This window comes from Gigantopelta aegis, chromosome 15 (genome assembly GCF_016097555.1).
Source record: "Gigantopelta aegis isolate Gae_Host chromosome 15, Gae_host_genome, whole genome shotgun sequence".
Lineage (NCBI taxonomy): Eukaryota > Metazoa > Mollusca > Gastropoda > Neomphalida > Peltospiridae > Gigantopelta > Gigantopelta aegis.
Genome location: NC_054713.1, coordinates 4,872,383 through 4,891,016, shown reverse-complemented (window position 1 = coordinate 4,891,016; position 18,634 = coordinate 4,872,383). Strand labels below are relative to the sequence as shown.

Here is an 18,634-nt window from a genome sequence, read left to right as displayed (position 1 = left end):
CCAGATGACATCATTCCTTACAGCCTGTTGTAGTTGTGATACCAGATATGTGAGGAAGATCTGACTTGCATATTCAGAGAAATTCCTGGTTTCAACATGTTATTTACAGCTTCACCATCAAGGATGCCTACCTCAACAGGAGGTCTGTTAATATTGCAATCTGATGTAATAAGCTCCTCTAGGCAGTACACAAGGTCAGACTCAGTTCCCCTATATGTGGCAGTGATGATGGCCAGGCTTGATTCTCATGCTAAAACAACTCATCCAAGTTGCCAACCTTTACCTGACAAGCAACATCAAGTATGGGAAACTGAGCAGACATTTGCTGTTGTACTTTGGATTTATTTTGAACTGGAGGATGTTTCAAGAGCGACAGAAATTCTTGATTGGTTCTTGGATGGACTTTGTCTCTAAAACATGCTGTTCTTTCACAAATATTCCATACTGATCGTCTCCTAACGTCTCAAATCTGCGCATGGTATAAACAATAGCATGGTCTGCAATGTATCGGCCGTCTAGTTTCTGTAGATTATCACTACTTTCACAAAATGGATCCCTTCTATGGTATTTGTCAGTGACTTGACATCTCAAGGAAATTATTTCTGTGTTTGTTTGGTCTGTTCATGATGTACCGAATTTGCTGCCTTCTTCTGACTCATCTCCATGGATGACTCAAACTATTAGTTGAATTATCTCTGGTCCACACACCATCCAGCACCTAAGAGCTGTTAGATTCTCTGTTAGGCTTAGAGCTCCATCACCACCTTTCACAGCAGTGTTATGTTGGGTCTAATCAATGGTAATAGCAGGGAAAAGTCTTCTTGACCATCAATCTGCCTTCTAAAATTCGGAATATAAAAGAAGATGACATTCTTTATGTGTTACCAAATCTCTCAAATGGACTGAAATCCATCTGGCATAATTTGTGTGATGTAAGGCAAAGAAGAATGGGACAATGTTGGTCATTGTATCAATGTACAAACGAAACTTTGTCACATGGATTGCTCGAACAAAGATCAACACTTTCAGTTCCAGCTGAAGAACCATGAACTAAAACTAAAACTGGGGACTTGCTTTAGCTCTGATACTTCACCACTCTGATTGACATCAGATGCTTGTCTTCTACAAGTCTGCAGCTGCACCATGTATATGCCTTTTGTAGGAGTATGTGCAGGCTACAAGCTGTGACTTGATGAGCTTTATGAGTGTGTGTTACATTTGTAGCTTTTAAGAAAGAATCTGCTATAACTGCAGAGGCGGCTCCAGCCTGTACAAGGGCATCTGCCCAACCACTGCCATCAAATAGATCCCTTACCACCTTACGGGCTGTCATATCAATATGAAGAGCACCAAAGAACACAATAAAATTGTCTTCATTGTGACTTGCTGGCCATGTCCCACAAATTCGTTTACCAGTGGCATGCAAAGGTTGATCCAGGGTAATTATTGCCACCTAATCAGGATTTAAGATGTATGCATGGAAAAATTGTAAGAAAAGTTAGGGTTTTTGTTTAACGACACCACTAGAGGGCATTGATAAGCTATTGGATGTAGAACATTTGGTAATTCTGTTAAATAGTCATTGAGAGGACACCTGTTACATTTTTCAGTTAGTAGCAAATGATCTTTTTAATATACAAGTCGTGGCGCACTGGCTGGAATGAGAAATAGATCAATGGACTCACCGACAGGTATTCATTCAGAAACAGTGTAAGAAGGTGGAAAATTATGACACAGTTATGACTCTATTTTATTAGTACTGTACGTCCTGTACTACTTATAAAACAACAAATCATATATATTGTGAATGAAAGCAATTAAAAAATAATAATTTATTCTCTATTTGAGTTCGGTGATACTATAAATTCATAATTTAAATTGAAAAATGATTAATTAAGGAACAAATAATATAATAAATGGGGATAAACGCTGCCCTTTCCCATAGACAATTCTCTCTCATTCAGGATATGCTCTGGGATGTTTAACAAACTACACCTCTATATGTGGAATGGACATACCTATAAATCAGTTTAATAGTTGCACTATAATTATATAAGCTATTTATTGGCAAAGAACATATAGACACCATAGTTTCTTAATTAATATAATTCCGTTTGGCTCATACTCTAGATTTGTCCTTGGAATTTGCCTCTATCAGCACCCCTACATGATGTGAAAAACAAAATCTATAAATCAACGTAATTAATTGTGTAAAGAACAAAAAGTAATCTAAATTCAAACCCCTGCATCAAGTTATGTTGTGACCATGGTGGCCATTTTTCAAAATGGCCACCATGGCAACTACAGGAAAAATCTGCAATGTCCCTATATATAGAAATAACTATTTTGGTATGTTCTTACTTTATGCCAAGTTTCATGCTTTTATCATCAAAGGCACAATTCTTAAATAATTTTCACCAATCCGCTGCACTAGTGGTCCCATTGGACCATTTCTCATTCCAGCCAGTATGCCACAACTGGTATATCAAAGGTCGTGAATTGTGTGTTATCCTGTCTGTGGGATGGTGCATATCTAAAAGATCCCCTTGCTAAGAATGGAAATATTTAGCGGGTTTCCTCTCTAAGATTACATGTACATATATGACAGAATTATGAAATGTTTGGCACCCACAATGCCAGATGTAACTACTGTGGTCAGACTAAACCCACAGCTAAAGCTGGTGGGAAATGGTGTGTGGCATGGATAGCCACAAGAGACAAGCCCCTTTCACGGTTGGAGAGATGAGGACTGGGATGTGGAGGTGGATATCAAAAAGAAGTTGAAAGATAGGAGGGGCTGCCAGATCGGTAAGAAATGAGATGAAGTTCAAAGAAGAGAAAGGAAAGGAGGTAATGGGATTAAAAATAAAAACATTTGGCACCCAATAGCCAATGATTAGGTCATAGTTGATCTGTGCGCTCTAGTAGTGTCTTTAAATCAAATGTAACTGTTGTATTAATTTTTATTATATATTTTTTCAGAAACATTCCGAGCGGCGGCTGAAGCGGGTCCACACGACATTCTGAAGCTGTACAACAAGAAGGGGAACCTCATCAACATATCGCCGCGCCTCTCTGAGAACGCCCCCGACTCACGCTACAAACTCGAGGTGGTCGCCGCACAGTGCACAGGTAATTCAGACTTCTGAACACTGCGAGAGCGATAGATTAATTTTCGCCCATCGCTTGCTTAAATATACATGTAGTTTTGCGTAACCCAGTTTTCGTATATATAAATACACATATATAAATACATGTATAAATATATAAAAAAACATCGCTGCTCCCACAAAGTGGGGGGGGGGACACATGCCACCCTTGCCCACCCCCCAGCTTCCTATGCCAGTGGTACCATTGGGGTGCTTTGAAGTCGCTGTCTCAAATATTTTAGTTTTTAAGTATAATATACATATTTTTATACACATACAGATATATACATTATTTATGTTGTTTACCTAAGACTAATTCTGCATATCATAGTACATGTACATGCACATGCCTCAGTGAATTGAAAATTGAGATATTTCATTCACTATGACTATATTATAGATGTAATGCATGAACGAAAAAATGGGTTACACAATACCAGGCATGTGCAAGCTTTACGCAAACAAAACTTATCGTTCTCGCAGTTTTTAAACGCCTGCACTGAAAGCAGGTTTTTAACAAATGAATTGAAATGAATTCTGAAAAGAGAAATTACATGAAAAGAAACGATTGTGTCTTGATGAATTGTGCGACATCAAGGCATTGATCGATATCATTGCGTGGATCTTGGAGAAAGGGATTCAGCGCGGATTTAGAGGTTTATTCTTGCATGCTTCACTGACAGCTGGAAGTACATTGTTCGCACAATTAACGGGCCCGGGGGCTCATTTGCATATGGCTGAGGAAATTAACCATTCATCCAGCAGCTTGTGAGATAAAGATTTTAGCCCTTTAAAGGCCAGCTGGATGTGGTTCGCCTGAGGTGTGATAGGTCGTATGATCGATTCACATCTGTGGAGTCTTGTTTGTTGCCTAATGATTGGTAAATCAAAAGCTGTGGTATGTACTGTGCTGCATAAGTGCCAAACAGAAAATGGTTTTGACCGGTGTGAACAGGGATGCAGAAATGGAAAATATTTAAATAGCCCGCCGGACCAGAACCAACTAAACTTTATTAGCCCACCAGAATTTCTACTAGTCTGCCAGTCTATGCCCACCCCGGAGTCGGTCACTGGTGAAGTCAGAGGCTGAATCCGGGGTGGGCGTGCCTGAACCCTAGTGGATAGGGGCACATAAAATGAGTTGTCTGTCTGTCTGCCAGTCTATGGAACAATATTATAATATACAGTGTCTTCACTTCAGATTATATATAGAGAGATATATTGACAAAACATTATTGAGAACATTTGGTAAGTGATCAACAGCACATGGCAAACCAAATTAGAAAGACAGGTGAATATGACCATGCCTCTGCATCTGAGGGATGACAAACACTGTGCCTGTTCTTTGAACAAACCTCACTTTCATTGTAAGGTGAGGTGTACGATATTAAAGATTTGGTAATTCTAACATATAGTTTTAGAGAGGAAGCCTGCTACATTTTTCCATTTGTAGCAAGTGATCTTTTATATGCACCATTCCATAGGCAGGATAGCACATACCACAGCCTTTTATATACCAGTCATGGTGTACTGGCTGCAACAAGAAATAGCCCACTGGCCAATTTGAGGAGTGTGATTAGTTGGTTAGTTGTTAGTTGGTTAGATAGAGAAGAGGGTGTAGTGGCCTTACCCACTGAGCCCTTAAGAACTTGCTCTGGGTTGGAGCCGGTACCGGACTACGAACCCTATACCTACCAGCCTGTAAGTCTGATGGCTTAACCATTGCAGCACCGTGGCTGGTATTTGACCCATCTGTACAGGTAAATCTGAAATTGTAGGGTCAGTGACTTTTACTGGTAAGTGTCCAATTCATTATTCCTGTCCTTTCTGTTGATAATGCACATGAAGCTAGCATTCCAATTAATAAGAAAATGTAGCCAGCAGTTCTGTACTCTGTATTATATATACTGAGAATGAAAAAAAAAAATATCTTCGTTAAAATATTGCTGGCAGAAAATAATCTTTTGTACGAATACTGATTAACTTAATTGCGAAGGCAGACTTCCTTTAAATACGACTAATTAATGACTTACATGGATCCTGCACAAAAGATATCAATAAATTTCTTCGCATGAATCGATACTCTCCTACAAGCGTCCATTGAACCCAGTTAATTGAGGGAAGTGACGGAAGGAGGTGGATGTACATTATATATGGAGTAGTTACGTTTTGTCGCATCTGAAGCAGCTAGGGACAATGTTTTAGAAAGCTTAGGTAACGAGAACTCGTTTCGGATTATTTTTGCTTATGTAATCAGTGGGTTTTGGTTACGTGTATTATATTTGTGTAACTGTTTACTAACCCAATCATGACTCATAGACAGGAAAGCACATACCACGGCTGCAAATGACCAGATGTGGTGCACTGGTTGCAACGAGAAAAAACTCTTAATCAGTTGAATGAATCCACTGATGTCATTTCTAATAAATTGGTTTTGCAAATGATATAATATTTTTCAAGTGTTCAAAATCACTTTTAATATTAAAAAAAAAGCTTGTAAAAGTTGATTTCAGTTAACCAAGCAGTTCTCATATACATGTATTTACATTTGTGTAACTGACACGAGAACAACATCAGTTAGTGTAGAATATGAAAGGTTTTTTGGTTTGTTTAACAACACTACTAGAGCACATTGATTTATTAATCATTGGCTATTGAATGTTAAACATTTGGTAATTCAGACATACAGTCTTAGAGAGGAAACCTGCTACATTTTTCCATTAGCAACAAGGGATCTTTTATATACACCATCCCACAGCCAGGGTATTGCATACCACGGCCTCTGATATACCAGTTGTGGTGCTCTGGCTGGAATGACAAATAGCTGAATGGGCCCACTGACAGGGATTGATGCTAGACCAATTGCACACCAGGCGAGTGTTTTACCACTGGGCTATGTCCCGCCTCGTTTCCAGTACAGTGAAGCATTAAAGATATATGCCCTGCCACATTGGCATCAAATATACGTCAAATGCAAAAGAAAAACCTACATTACTTTTGTATACAATGTGAAGATGCAACATGAAACAGCCCAATGAGCCACCAACTGGGATCAATCGTAGACCAACCGTGCATCAGATGGAAAAAAGTTTGTTTTATTTAACGACGCCTCTATAGTACTTTGATTTTTATCTTATCATCGGCTATTGGATGTCAAACATATGGTCATTCTGACATATTTCTTTTAAAGGAAACCCGCTGCCGCCACATAGATAGGCTACTCTTTCCGATAAGCAGCAAGGGGTCTTTTATATGCACTTTCCCACAGATTGGACAGCACATAGCACAGCCTTTGATGAACCAGTTGTGGACCACTGGTTGGAACGGAAAATAGCCCAAACTGCAAATGGGTCTACCAACAAGGATCGATCCGATGACCAACCGCTTCATGCATCAGATGAGTGCTTTACCACTGGATTATGTCCCACCTTATGTAAAATAGTGTGCCCTGTAAAGACATTTTGAGCCTTTTTGTCATGTGTGACAGGATGCAACTCTGCAGCTTTTGAAATAAGCATTTGTCCATTTGTCCTAACAAGTAAAAAGCCTGTCATTGCCTGCCTCGATCGTGCTTTGGTAAATCACGCAAACCATGGTGTCTCAGATGGGCACTACCACAGAGCAGAAATACGATGAATCTTTCACTAGTCCACCGGACAAGTACATCTAAAAATCTACTTGTCCGCCAATGTTTTCACTTGTCCAAAGAAATTATTTGCATCTTTTAATGGCAATTCAGTACAAATGATAAAAAGTAGATAATTTTTGCAACAGTCAATTGTTTTGCAGCAACTTTGCTGATTGTCATTGCAAATTTCATGGGCTAGCTGTAGAGTTACCATATACAAGGACCAAGGTGGTCGTTACAGTGAGGTCGGGTCATAGGGCTTTACGTGCACATTTAGAGCAAGCTGTTGTAGCGCACGCCTGTCTTGGGCATAAGAGCCGGCCTTGGCCGGCTCCTCCGTCCAGAACAGGAAAGGTGGGGGCAGTGAGGTCTTCCTTCATCTGTCTTTTGTACTTAATGGGATAAAAAATACAATGGGACAACTTACTCTATTCTGATTGGACAATGTACATGCATGCAGCTAAAACACTGAATGAACATTATCCTTTGATAAACCTTAGAAAATGTTCGAAACCCTAGTGGTATATGGGCACGTTAAAGTAGTTATCATCATCATCAGAAAATGTCATGATATCAAATGGGGTCAGGGGTGGAAAATTATTTTATAAATGTACTTGTCCTCGGGCAAGTAAAAACTATAAATGTACTTGTCCTGAATTATACAATACTTGCCCAGATTTTTTATGTGATGAATGTTGAATTTTTAAGTGAATAACAAAAAACTTTTCTGATTTTTATTTTTTTACTTCAATCCACTGGTTTTGTTGAAGTTTCTGGTCCACCTTCAGCCATATCAGATTCTAAAGACAGGATATGGCGTGTACCCTGGGCACTTTGAATCCAGCTAGGCCATTCCCTTATAGCAACTCTAGGGCAGAAATCTCTCGGTGTCTTGGGTCCATGTGTCATTACTGTCAGAGTGTTTTCAAGTGTCTCTTGGTTTAAAACGGTCCTGTGGTTTGTCTTGACTAAGTTCATATTGGAGAACGTTCTCTCGCATATAGCTGTGCACGGGCTCATTACGAACATCAGCTCAACTAATTTGCAGATTTTTTGGCATTAACGCTCGGGAATTTACAGCAAACAGAACATGTCATGACGTTAGCTTCGTGATCGTAAATGACCCACGGAAACTGTTCCTCCCAACTCGGTACGAATTTACGTTTCCGATTTTTGTCATCATTTTTTAAAATTCTTTTCTAGTATTGTCTCATTTACCAAGGTCCCTTTTCTTTTTTCAATTGATTTGGGTTTCTGCGTCATGATAAAAATATTTGTTTGCAATGGAGACTACTCTAACACTATTGATAGGCAGTTGCACATGACTAATTAAAACATGTTATCGATCGTTCGTTGTTTTGTTGAGTAAGTTATTCACTTTACTAGTTAACAGTATTTTAAGACATAAATATTTGTGAGCCACAGAACTTTTCCTAGCTTAAGGTAAGTATTTATTAAAAAAAAAAAATAATAATAAAAAAAAAAAATTCCTTACTTGCCCACGGGCAAGCTGGCGTACCAATATTTGTTGCCCGACCATGAAATATTACTGTACACGGGAGTCGGGCAATGGTATTTTTCCACCCCTGGGGGTGCCATTACATAAAACAGGTCACAGAAAGAGCCTTAAAAAGTTATTTATGTGTTATTTTTAACTAAATAAATTGTGTTGTGTGTAATTATAAAAACTGTCTGTTAATGTACTCAATTTTAAACAAACTAATTCAGGGCATAACATTTTATTTTTTCAGACAAACAATATGTTGTTCGTGTGGTTTTAGTGTTTGCACGAACGATTTTCTCCAGTGGTTCAGATACAAATGAAAAAGTTAACCGACAACGGTAATCAAATGAGAATCTAAGATGGGCGATTTTCGTAGCTTTTCTCCAAATTCTTATCATAAATACTAAATTATTATTATTATTTGGTATGCTGGGACTAACTTGAAAGCAGCCATTTACATTTCAGCACACTACCCCATCGGTTCTGTTACAGGGGAGTACTTGTTGGCACCAAACAATAGTCTGAATGAAACAGGGATTTCCCGGAAGCTTTGAGCTTTGAGCTTCCGGGTCTGAATGGAAAAACCTGAAGTTCTGCGAATCCTCGATCGATCCAATTGATGCTGCAACTCAGTGTTTCATCATGTTCTAATTTCCACTTCGTTATTTTAAAGTCCCTTATTAAATGTATTATTTTCTTTGCTGTGTATGTCATATTTTAATAAATTGATTTAACAAGGGTTATACTTGTTTTCATTACAATACATGTTTCAGAATTAATGCATATATTTCAACGTAACCACTCAGGTGTCAAAAAGTAAATAAATATACAGAACTTCACATATTTTTTTTTTCGCTTCCTATTTATTGCACAAGTTTATTGTGCGCAAGAATATTTACCACGATACTCTATAACTAAATGCTGGGCTAAGGTGATGTCACATTTAATAAATACTCATAAACCGTTTCAATTTCCAAACCACGTATTGTTTTCCACACATAGCGAAATGATCAAAGGGAACATGCGACTAAATGTTACTAAATGTTATTGACACTTCTAATGACAGTGCCGACTTTGTAATTGACCGCGATGTCGAGTTCAAAACGGATACATTGGGTTTTTCTTACACCTGCAATGCTAGGCCCGTTCTCTTATTATTTTGTTCCAAAAATAGTTATATTAGCCAAAACACGTCAGTTTACATTTTTTGACGAGCGATTATAGTTTTTGCACGAACGAACCATCGTTCGTGTCGATATTGGTTTTGCATAACCGACAGACGAACGACAAAATCGTGCATGCCAAATTTTATGCGCTAATAAAATTTTTTTATATATATCTAGCTATATATTTCACCCTGGCATTTAATTAATTACAAAAACCAGAGCCTACCTAAAATATTCATATCTGCTTTGTCTGACGCCCAATAACATTTTTGTTTTCATGCTGTGAATCACTGAAGCTCTTTTCTTCTTTTTTTAAATTCACAAATCAGCTGGAGACCTACAAATGTATAAAGACACCTTGTAAATAATTGAGTTACATGTAGATTGACATTTTTTCCTCTATTTACAAATATTATATGACTGGCAATATTAATGAGAAAATTAAATTAATATTATACAATGATTTGACAGCTGCCTGCCTCCATCGGGCTCCAACAACAATGTGGTGAAAATCTTTGCAGTTGCCTATAGCAACAGCATTGATGCACACTTACGAGCAGTGTATATCTCGATGTGTGTACAGTCAATAACTTATAAGGACAGCCTCGTAAAGTTAGGGCTCGATGACAGTGATCATTCGAAACAATCGTACAGCTAGGGGCCGAGTTCTGCCAGATTAATTCATGGGACGTGGCCCAGTGGTAAAGCACTCGTCTGATGCGCAGTCGGTTTAAGATCGATCCCCGTCGGTGGGCTAATTATCATTCCAGTCAGTGCACCATGATTGGTATATCAAAGGCCATGGTATGTGCTCTCCAGACTGCGAGATGGTCTCAGTTCTGCCAGATTAATTCATGGGACGTGGCCCAGTCGTAAAGCACTCGCCTGATGTGCCTCATCACTTTATTTGTTTGTATTTACCATAGTTTGACACCCAATAGCCGATGTATTTTTCATGCTGGTGTGTCGTTAAACATTCATTCATTCATTCATTTGCCTGATGCGCAGTCAGTTTAGGATCGATCCCCGTCGGTGGGTCCATTGGGCTAATTTCTCATTCCAGCCAGTGCACCATGACTGGTATATCAAAGACCATGGTATATATGTTTTTCTGACTGCAAAATAGTGTGTATCAATGATTGCTTGCTACTAATGGGAAAATGTAGCGGGTTTCCTCTCTAAGACCAAATGTTTGACATCCAATAGTTGATGATTAATAAATCAGTGTACTCTAGTGGTGTCGTTAAACCTAACAAACATTAACTTTCATAACAAATGAATGATTACACTGGGAACTAATTAAATAGTTTGCAAACATTAACAGAATGGAGGCGCCGAGTTTGTTTCCTGGTCCTGGGGTGTTATCAATTATCATTTTTAAACCGTATAAAACAAATGCATTTTGCCACTCCCTCTTAAAAGTGTGAATAATGTTGGTTTGGTTAAACACTGTGTAAATTGTCTTAACACGTACAGCCCTCTCCCCTAAACAACTATGCATGTGGTTTGTACACCCACAGTAATTGTGACTCCTTCCCTCAGATTCTGAACCATTAAAACATGGTCAAGCTTGAATTCCATCTATATACAGTGAAACCCCTCTAAACCGGACACCCTTGGAACCAAGAAAAAAGTCTGGTTTTAAGGGGTATTCACTTTAGAGAGATTAAGTTCAATGCTAATTTTTAAAAGGCAACCATGAAAAACGTCCAGTTTTCAGGGAATTCAAGTTTACAGAGGGTCTGGTTTTGAGAGGTTTCACTGTATAGTAGGACTACCACTACAATTCAGCAAGATTTCTCTTATGCTCTGTAAGTGGATTGCCATTCAGTAGAATAATAGTTCCTGGCACAAGTCGTTATGTTCATGGGTTTTCTGAAACAAGTGTCTAGAAAATCAAAGGATTGATTTTCTTGAGACTAGTGTCAGAAAAACCATCTTGAAAACAAATATTTTCCGGTTCAGTCGGTCTTATAATTTTAGTATAAATAGGCTATTATACAATTCACTGCATTTAATTTTTTTACAGTGACGTCAGTCCTTCTCTCAGCTGATACATATATTACATCATGAGAAGGAATCCATGCAGTGTTATATCTTACTTGACGTCATACATACTACATTTGCTTACAGAATGACATCAAAAGGCGGCCATAGCTGTGAACCTCTTGATTAATGAGACCAATTAACTTCATTACCGACAAGGAACGTGTGCTTAATGGCTTTATACAATGTAGCACAGCTTTCTGGCACCTTTTTAGTTGATTGGACTACCGGCCTCAGTGGCGTCGTGGTTAAGCCATCGGACATAAGGCTGGTAGGTACAGGGTTCGCAGCCTGGTATACCGGCTCCCACCCAGAGTGAGTTTTAATGACTCAGTGGGTAGGTGTAAGACCACTACACCCTCTCTTCTCTCACTAACCACCAACAATTAACAACTAACCCACTGTCCTGGACAGACAGCCCAGATAGCTAAGGTGTGTGCCCAGGACAGTGTGCTTGAACCTTCATTGGATATAAGCATGGAAATAAGTTGAAATGATTGAAATGATTGGACTAGACTACCATACTAACACAAGTATGCGACGTGCTTCCTGCAAGCTTGCGACGAGCTTCCCATAAGCATGCGACGTGCTTCCTGCAAGCTTGCGACGAGCTTCCCACAAGCATGTGATGAGCTTCCCGCAAGCTTACGACGAGCTTCCCGCAAGCATGCGACGAGCTTCCCGCAAGCATGCGACGAGCTTCCCGCAAGCATGCGACGAGCTTCCCGCAAGCATGCGACGAGCTTTCCGCAAGCTTGCGACGAGCTTTCCGCACTTCAGTTTCACTCTATTATAACTTTATCCAGACATGTTACAGGTTTGTAGATTAATCAGGCTTAGTGTCCATTTTCACGGGCTGCAACTAGGGTCATTTGTGCCTTTTAAGAAATTCTGGACAAGATTAGCAGAGTTAATTAAAAACTGCACTCATTGAAAAAGAAATCTGGGATAAATCACAATCTCAGAACATCCTTTACTAATGTAATATTGGCTACCAGACTATAAAGGCTGGTAGGTATTGGGTTCGCATCCCAGAGCGAGTTTTAACAACTCAATGGGTAGGCCTACGTGTAGGTGTAAGGCTACTACCCCATCTTTTCTTTCACTAACTACTAGCCCACTGTCCAGGTCATGACAGCCCAGATATATGAGGTGTGTGGCCAGGACAGCGTGCTTGAAACTTAATTGGATAGAAGCACAAAAATAAGTATAAATGAATAAATGAATTGATGTAAAAAAAAAAAAAGATCTCTCTTTTGCAGGAGAACATTCAACAATGGCATCAAGACTGGGTTTTGATCTAAGTGTTTTTGACGAAAGGTAAGATCATGGTGTGATACAGTGTTCGAGATTAACAGTATCCCAATATCCCGGGGATACCAGAATTTAATTTTGGATACCAGCCTTCAAAAATCCAGTATCCCACCGGGATACCATATAATGTTTTTTTTGGGGTTTTTTTTTTTTTAATCCTGTGTTTTTATTTTTTGCTAAATAACAAAAGTCATCATTTACTGGTGAAGTTAAGTAACAGTATTTTCGAGCTCGTACCCAGTCTAATACTATGCCATAACAATATCTCCCCCAACTCATACCCAGTCTACTGCTACACTGGAGTAATAGCGGCGTAGCAATAGACTGGGAACCGCTAAGTCGCTATTGTTTTTGTTCAATGTTTCCTCCCTTCAAATTTTATTTGAGATATTGATTCCACATCTGCAGAAAATTGATACAGATAGGTTTATCAGTAATAATGTCAGAATCACTTATAAATTATTGCAAAATATTAATTTATGTTAGTATTATTCAAAAATAGATTCAGTTTGATTGCAAATTTCAGGAATTCCGTGACTGTGATTGCGGTGTTGCAATAGATTGGGAACGAGAAAAGTGTTGTCCAAGTTTGTTATGATGTTATTTATGAATTTCATTTAAGTGGAATACTAAATTCTCAGGTGAGATACGAGATTTTGAAATGTTAGTATCCAACTGGGATATACCGGCCTCGGTGGCGTCGTGGCAGGCCATCGGTCTACAGGCTGGTAGGTACTGGGTTCGGATCCCAGTCGAGGCATGGGATTTTTAATCCAGATACCGACTCCAAACCCTGAGTGAGTGCTCCGCAAGACTCAATGGGTAGGTGTAAACCACTTGCACCGTCCAGTGATCCATAACTGGTTCAACAAAGGCCATGGTTTGTACTATCCTGCCTGTGGGAAGTGCAAATAAAAGATCCCTTGCTGTCAATCGGAAGAGTAGCCCATGTAGCGGCGACAGCGGGTTTCCTCTCAAAATCTGTGTGGTCCTGAACCATATGTCTGATGCCATATAACCGTAAATAAAATGTGTTGAGTGCGTCGTTAAATAAAACACTTCTTTCTTTCTTTCAACTGGGATACTGCCCCACATTTTTAATCTTGAACACTGGTGATATGTTGGTTTTGTTGGGGGTGGGAGGTGGTTTGGGTTGTTTTTGTTTATTTTTTTAATGACATCACTAGAGCACTGTGATTAATTATTCATTGGCTATTGGATGTCAAAAGTTTTTTAATTCTGACATATAAGAGAGGAAACCTGCCACATTTTTTTATTAGCAGCAAGGGATCTTTTTATGTATGCACCATCCCACAAACAGGAAAACACATACCACATCCTTTGACGAGCTAGTTGTGGTGCACTGGTTGAAACGAGAAAAAACCTAATCAGCTGAGTGTATCCACCGAGAGCTCAACAGACTGAGCTAAATCCCACCCCTCCTTTCCTAAGAAAGAAAGAAAGAAATATTTTATTTAACGACGCACTCAACACATTTTATTTACGGTTATATGGCGTCAGATATATGGTTAAGGACCACACAAATATTGAGAGATGAAACCTCCTGTCGCCACTCCATGGGCTACTCTTTTCGATTATCAGCAAGGGTTCTTTTATATATCACCATCCCATAGACAGGGTAGTACATACCACAGCCTTTGATATACCAGTCGTGCTGCACTGGCTGGAACGAGAAATAGCCAAATGGGGCCCACCGACGGGGATTGATTCCACACCGACCGCGCATCGAGCGAACGCTGTACCACTGGGCTACATCCTGCACCGCCTTTCAAAAGAGTGACAAATTAACAAATCTTTTTGTATATTAGTATTGTTACTAAACAAGCATGTTTTCATCTTCTTCTTTTACCACAGGTTATGTGCACTGGAGAAAAAAGTATTTGTCGATAACGGTGACATGCCAGAAACTGTTGTTGAAATGAAAGCAAAAGTAGAAGAATTGAAACAAAAGTTAGAGGTAATGATATTGTGATTGGATCAATAATTAAACTGTTATGCTGTTTCTTTTTCCTTTTGTTTGAGCCGTTTTAAATCTTGCTTCTATTTACTAGTCGTATGTACATGTTTTATAATGAACGTCTGTGGAAGCAGCTGTGATGAACACAAAATCACATTATGGTAGCTAGGTGAGACATTTTGTTCTGCTGAATAAGAAATCATTAGTATGACGTGGCAACTAACTTCCTGGTTTTATCTTTCGCACTAATATTAATAATGAAACGTCTTGTGCACTGATCAAATTGCTAGAATAAGATTGCTGTGAAAAGCGAAAATGGCTGAATAATTGGAACTTTTGATTTGAAAGAAATATAAATATATTTTTGAAATAATTAATAATATTAATAGCATAACAAAAGGTGAGAATAGTATATAGAAGTACAACAGTTGACATTGAAAAAACCAAAAGATTTAAAAACACAGACACAGACACACACAGACACACACACACACACACACACAGACACACACACTCCACACACCACACACACAGAGAGAGAGAGAGAGAGGGGGGGGGGAGAGGGAGGGAGGGAGATAGATTTAACAGTTGACAACTAACAAGCAAATACAAATGACCGTGAATTATTATAACAAAATAGTTCATTTTTATCTTTTCTTGACAAAAGTTGGAAGGGAATAAATAGGTTTTAATTTTCAGATTGTGACTACATCAACTTTCATATATAACTGTTAAGTGTTCAAGTTATGCTTTAGTTTTGTGTCATCTGTTCATAGTAAAAAGGCAAGGTATAGGTGTTACTGTTCTGATGGCGGCAGCGTCAAATTTTGCATTAAGGTTTCGCATTGAAGTTTCACGTTTAGATCAGTTTCTCAGAAACTATAAGTCATAGATCAGTGAAACATGGTTTATAGTTGCACCTATGGTTGTTTATCACAATGCACTGGAAATGTGTTTAGTAGGTGAGACATTTTAATTCTGCAGAGTTCTTGTTTACAATGTCTATAAATCCGAGGTTTCATCAAACTGAAGTTATAGCTGCACACGAGGTTGTTAATCTCTGGAGATTTAAAAGAATCCTGTTAGACATCAGATAGCTGGAGCCAACATTGTGCTGACATATGTCATTAAACATTTATTCCTTTTAGTAGGAAGGATTGAAGGAAGGAAATGTTTTATTTAACGACACACTCAACATATTTTATTTACGGTTATATGGCGTCTGACATATGGTTAAGGACCACACAGATATTGAGAGAGGAAACCAGCTGTCACCACTTCATGGGCTACTCTTTTTTATTAGCAGCAAGGGATCTTTTATATGCACCATCCCATAGACAGGATAGCACATACCACGGCCTTTGAAGTACCAGCCCTCCCCCCCCCCCCTTTATTAGTCCCCTACCGGTCCAACTGAAGGGGACTATAGGTTTCATCTCCCTCCTTCAGGGTGGGGGTGGGGGGGTGGGACCTAGCTCAGTGGTCCTGCTCTTGGCTGATGCGCGATCGAATCTAGGATCTATCGATTCCTGTCGGTGGGCCCATTGGGCTATTTCTCGATCCAGCCAGTGCTCCACAACTGATGTAACAAAGGCTGTGGTATGTACTAGCGGCTGTGGTATGTACTAGCCTGTCTGTGGGATGGTGCATATAAAAGATCCCTTGCTGCTAATCGAAAAAGAGTAGCCCATGAAGTGGCGACAGCGGGTTTCCTCTCTTAATGTCTGTCTGGCCTTAACCATATGTCTGATGCCATATAACCATAAATAAAATGTGTTGAGAGTGTTGTTAAATAAAACATTTCCTTCCTTCTTCCTTCCGTCCGTCTGTCCATCTATCTGCCTGTCTGTCATGATCAGTCACACATATAGCTTTCCAGACCTCTTTTTTGGCAGTGCCTTATGTTGTAGAGATGACATTTTGTGTTTTCACACTTAAAGGTCTCTGACTTTCAATGCAATTTGCCCATTTTTCACAGAGTTATGGTCCTTAAACTTGAGGAATTAAAAAATTAGGGTTTTTTCACCTGCAATGTTTCAAGATATGGAGCTGCAAATTTATGTAATTTAGGCTTTATTTCATACAAAGTGTTAAATATGTTTTTCATGGTCCCTTTTTAAATATCTATACAGAAGACAACCTCTCTAAACCGGATACCTCTTAAAACCAAACTTTTTACTTGGTGCCAAGGGGGTTTTGTTTTAGAGGAGTTTCACTGTATTTTATTTTCACTATAGCTTTACAAGTTTGACTTTTATAGAGATTTACCCATTTTTGACAAAGTTATGGTCCTTGAACTTCCGAGATACAAAAATATGTTTTTCGAACGTTTCCCCCCACAATTAATGCTTCAAGATATTGAGCTGAAATTTTGTGTATAACTTTATCATGTACTGCTACAGATCATGTTTAACTTTCATGGTGATTTACTTATTTTTCACAGAGTTGTGGCCCTCAAACTTCAAATATATGAACAAATTTTGGAGCTCTGTAGGGGACACATATTTGTATATTGCTTCAGCAGTACTCTCAGAATGCTTGGTTAATTTTACTTTATAAATTTTCATATTTAACACTTTGTATGAAACTTGGTCATATAGTGCCATCTCTTGATGGAAAATTTCATTTCATTAATTAAAGGGACATTCCCAAGTTTGCTGCAATTTTTAAGATGTTACCAACTAACAGAGACTTTTTAACGATTGTAATTACATATCAAGTATATTTTTCTGCATTAAATATTATTGGCTGTATATTAAATGTGTTTCTGAATTTCCTAAAATATTGTTACAAAATTATTTGAAGACAAATTCCAGTTTGGGCTTCTTACAAATATTAAGACAACCAGAAACACATTGAATATACAGACACTGATATTCTAAACAAGAAAATGTATTTAATATGTAAGTTGAATCATAGAAATATTTTATTAGTCGGAAACATCTTACAATGCAGCAAACTCAGGAATGTCCCTTTAATTAAATTTTGTAATAAACTGTTTTTCATGCTTCTTTCTTTTTCGTTTTCTTACAGGGTGTGGAACACTTGAGTTGGCTGGGTCTGTTCAAGGACATTTCCAGTGGGACGTCCCTGAAACCATTCTGGGACAAACAGAAGTCACTGAAGAAAAGTGAACAGCACAGTAAACGAGTCTTTCAAAAGTTCATGAGTATGAGGTGAGTAGAAAGTAGGACTTTCTTGACATGCTATATAACCTGGCCTATATGGCACCGGCTTTGGTGGCGTCATGGTTAAGCCATCGGACATAAGGCTGGTAGGTACATGGTTCGAAGCCTGGTACCGGCTTCAACCCAGAGCGAGTTTTAACGACTCAGTGGGTAGGTGTAAGACTGCTACATCCTCTTCTCTCTCACTAACCACTAACTCACTGTCCTGGACAGACGGCCCAGATAGCTGAAGTGTGTGCCCAGGATAAGCATGCTTAAACCTGAATTGGCTATAAGCACGAAAATAAGTTGAAATGAAATGACCTCTGGCCTATGGGACTTCCATACCCATCCCCACAATGTCACTGAACTGGACTGAACAAGAAGGAGAAAGATAAAGTTAGAACACTTTGATTTATTAATCATCATCGACTGTTGGATGTCAAACATTTGGCAATTTTAACATAGTCTTAGAGGGAAAACCCACTACATGTTTCAGTTAGTAGCGAGGGGTCTTTTATAGGCACCATCCAACAAACAGGATAGCACATACCACGGCCTTTGATATACCAGTCGTGGTGCACTGGCTGGAGTGAGATATAGCCCAATGGGCCCACCAACGGGGATCGATCCTAGACCGACCATCATCAGACGGATGATTTACCACTGGGCTACGCCCACC

At 38.9% G+C, this 18,634-nt stretch overlaps 1 protein-coding gene across 1 annotated transcript in view; it reads left to right on the top strand.

Moving 5' to 3' along the window:
* Positions 1-18,634, top strand: part of LOC121390670 (high affinity cGMP-specific 3',5'-cyclic phosphodiesterase 9A-like) — a 110,984-nt gene that overhangs the window by 59,071 nt on the left and 33,279 nt on the right. The window contains exons 2-5 of the mRNA XM_041522544.1: positions 2,983-3,132; positions 12,756-12,813; positions 14,683-14,785; positions 17,819-17,961. Coding sequence (XP_041378478.1) covers positions 2,983-3,132; positions 12,756-12,813; positions 14,683-14,785; positions 17,819-17,961 — 454 coding nt within the window. The remainder of the gene's footprint in view (positions 1-2,982; positions 3,133-12,755; positions 12,814-14,682; positions 14,786-17,818; positions 17,962-18,634) is intronic.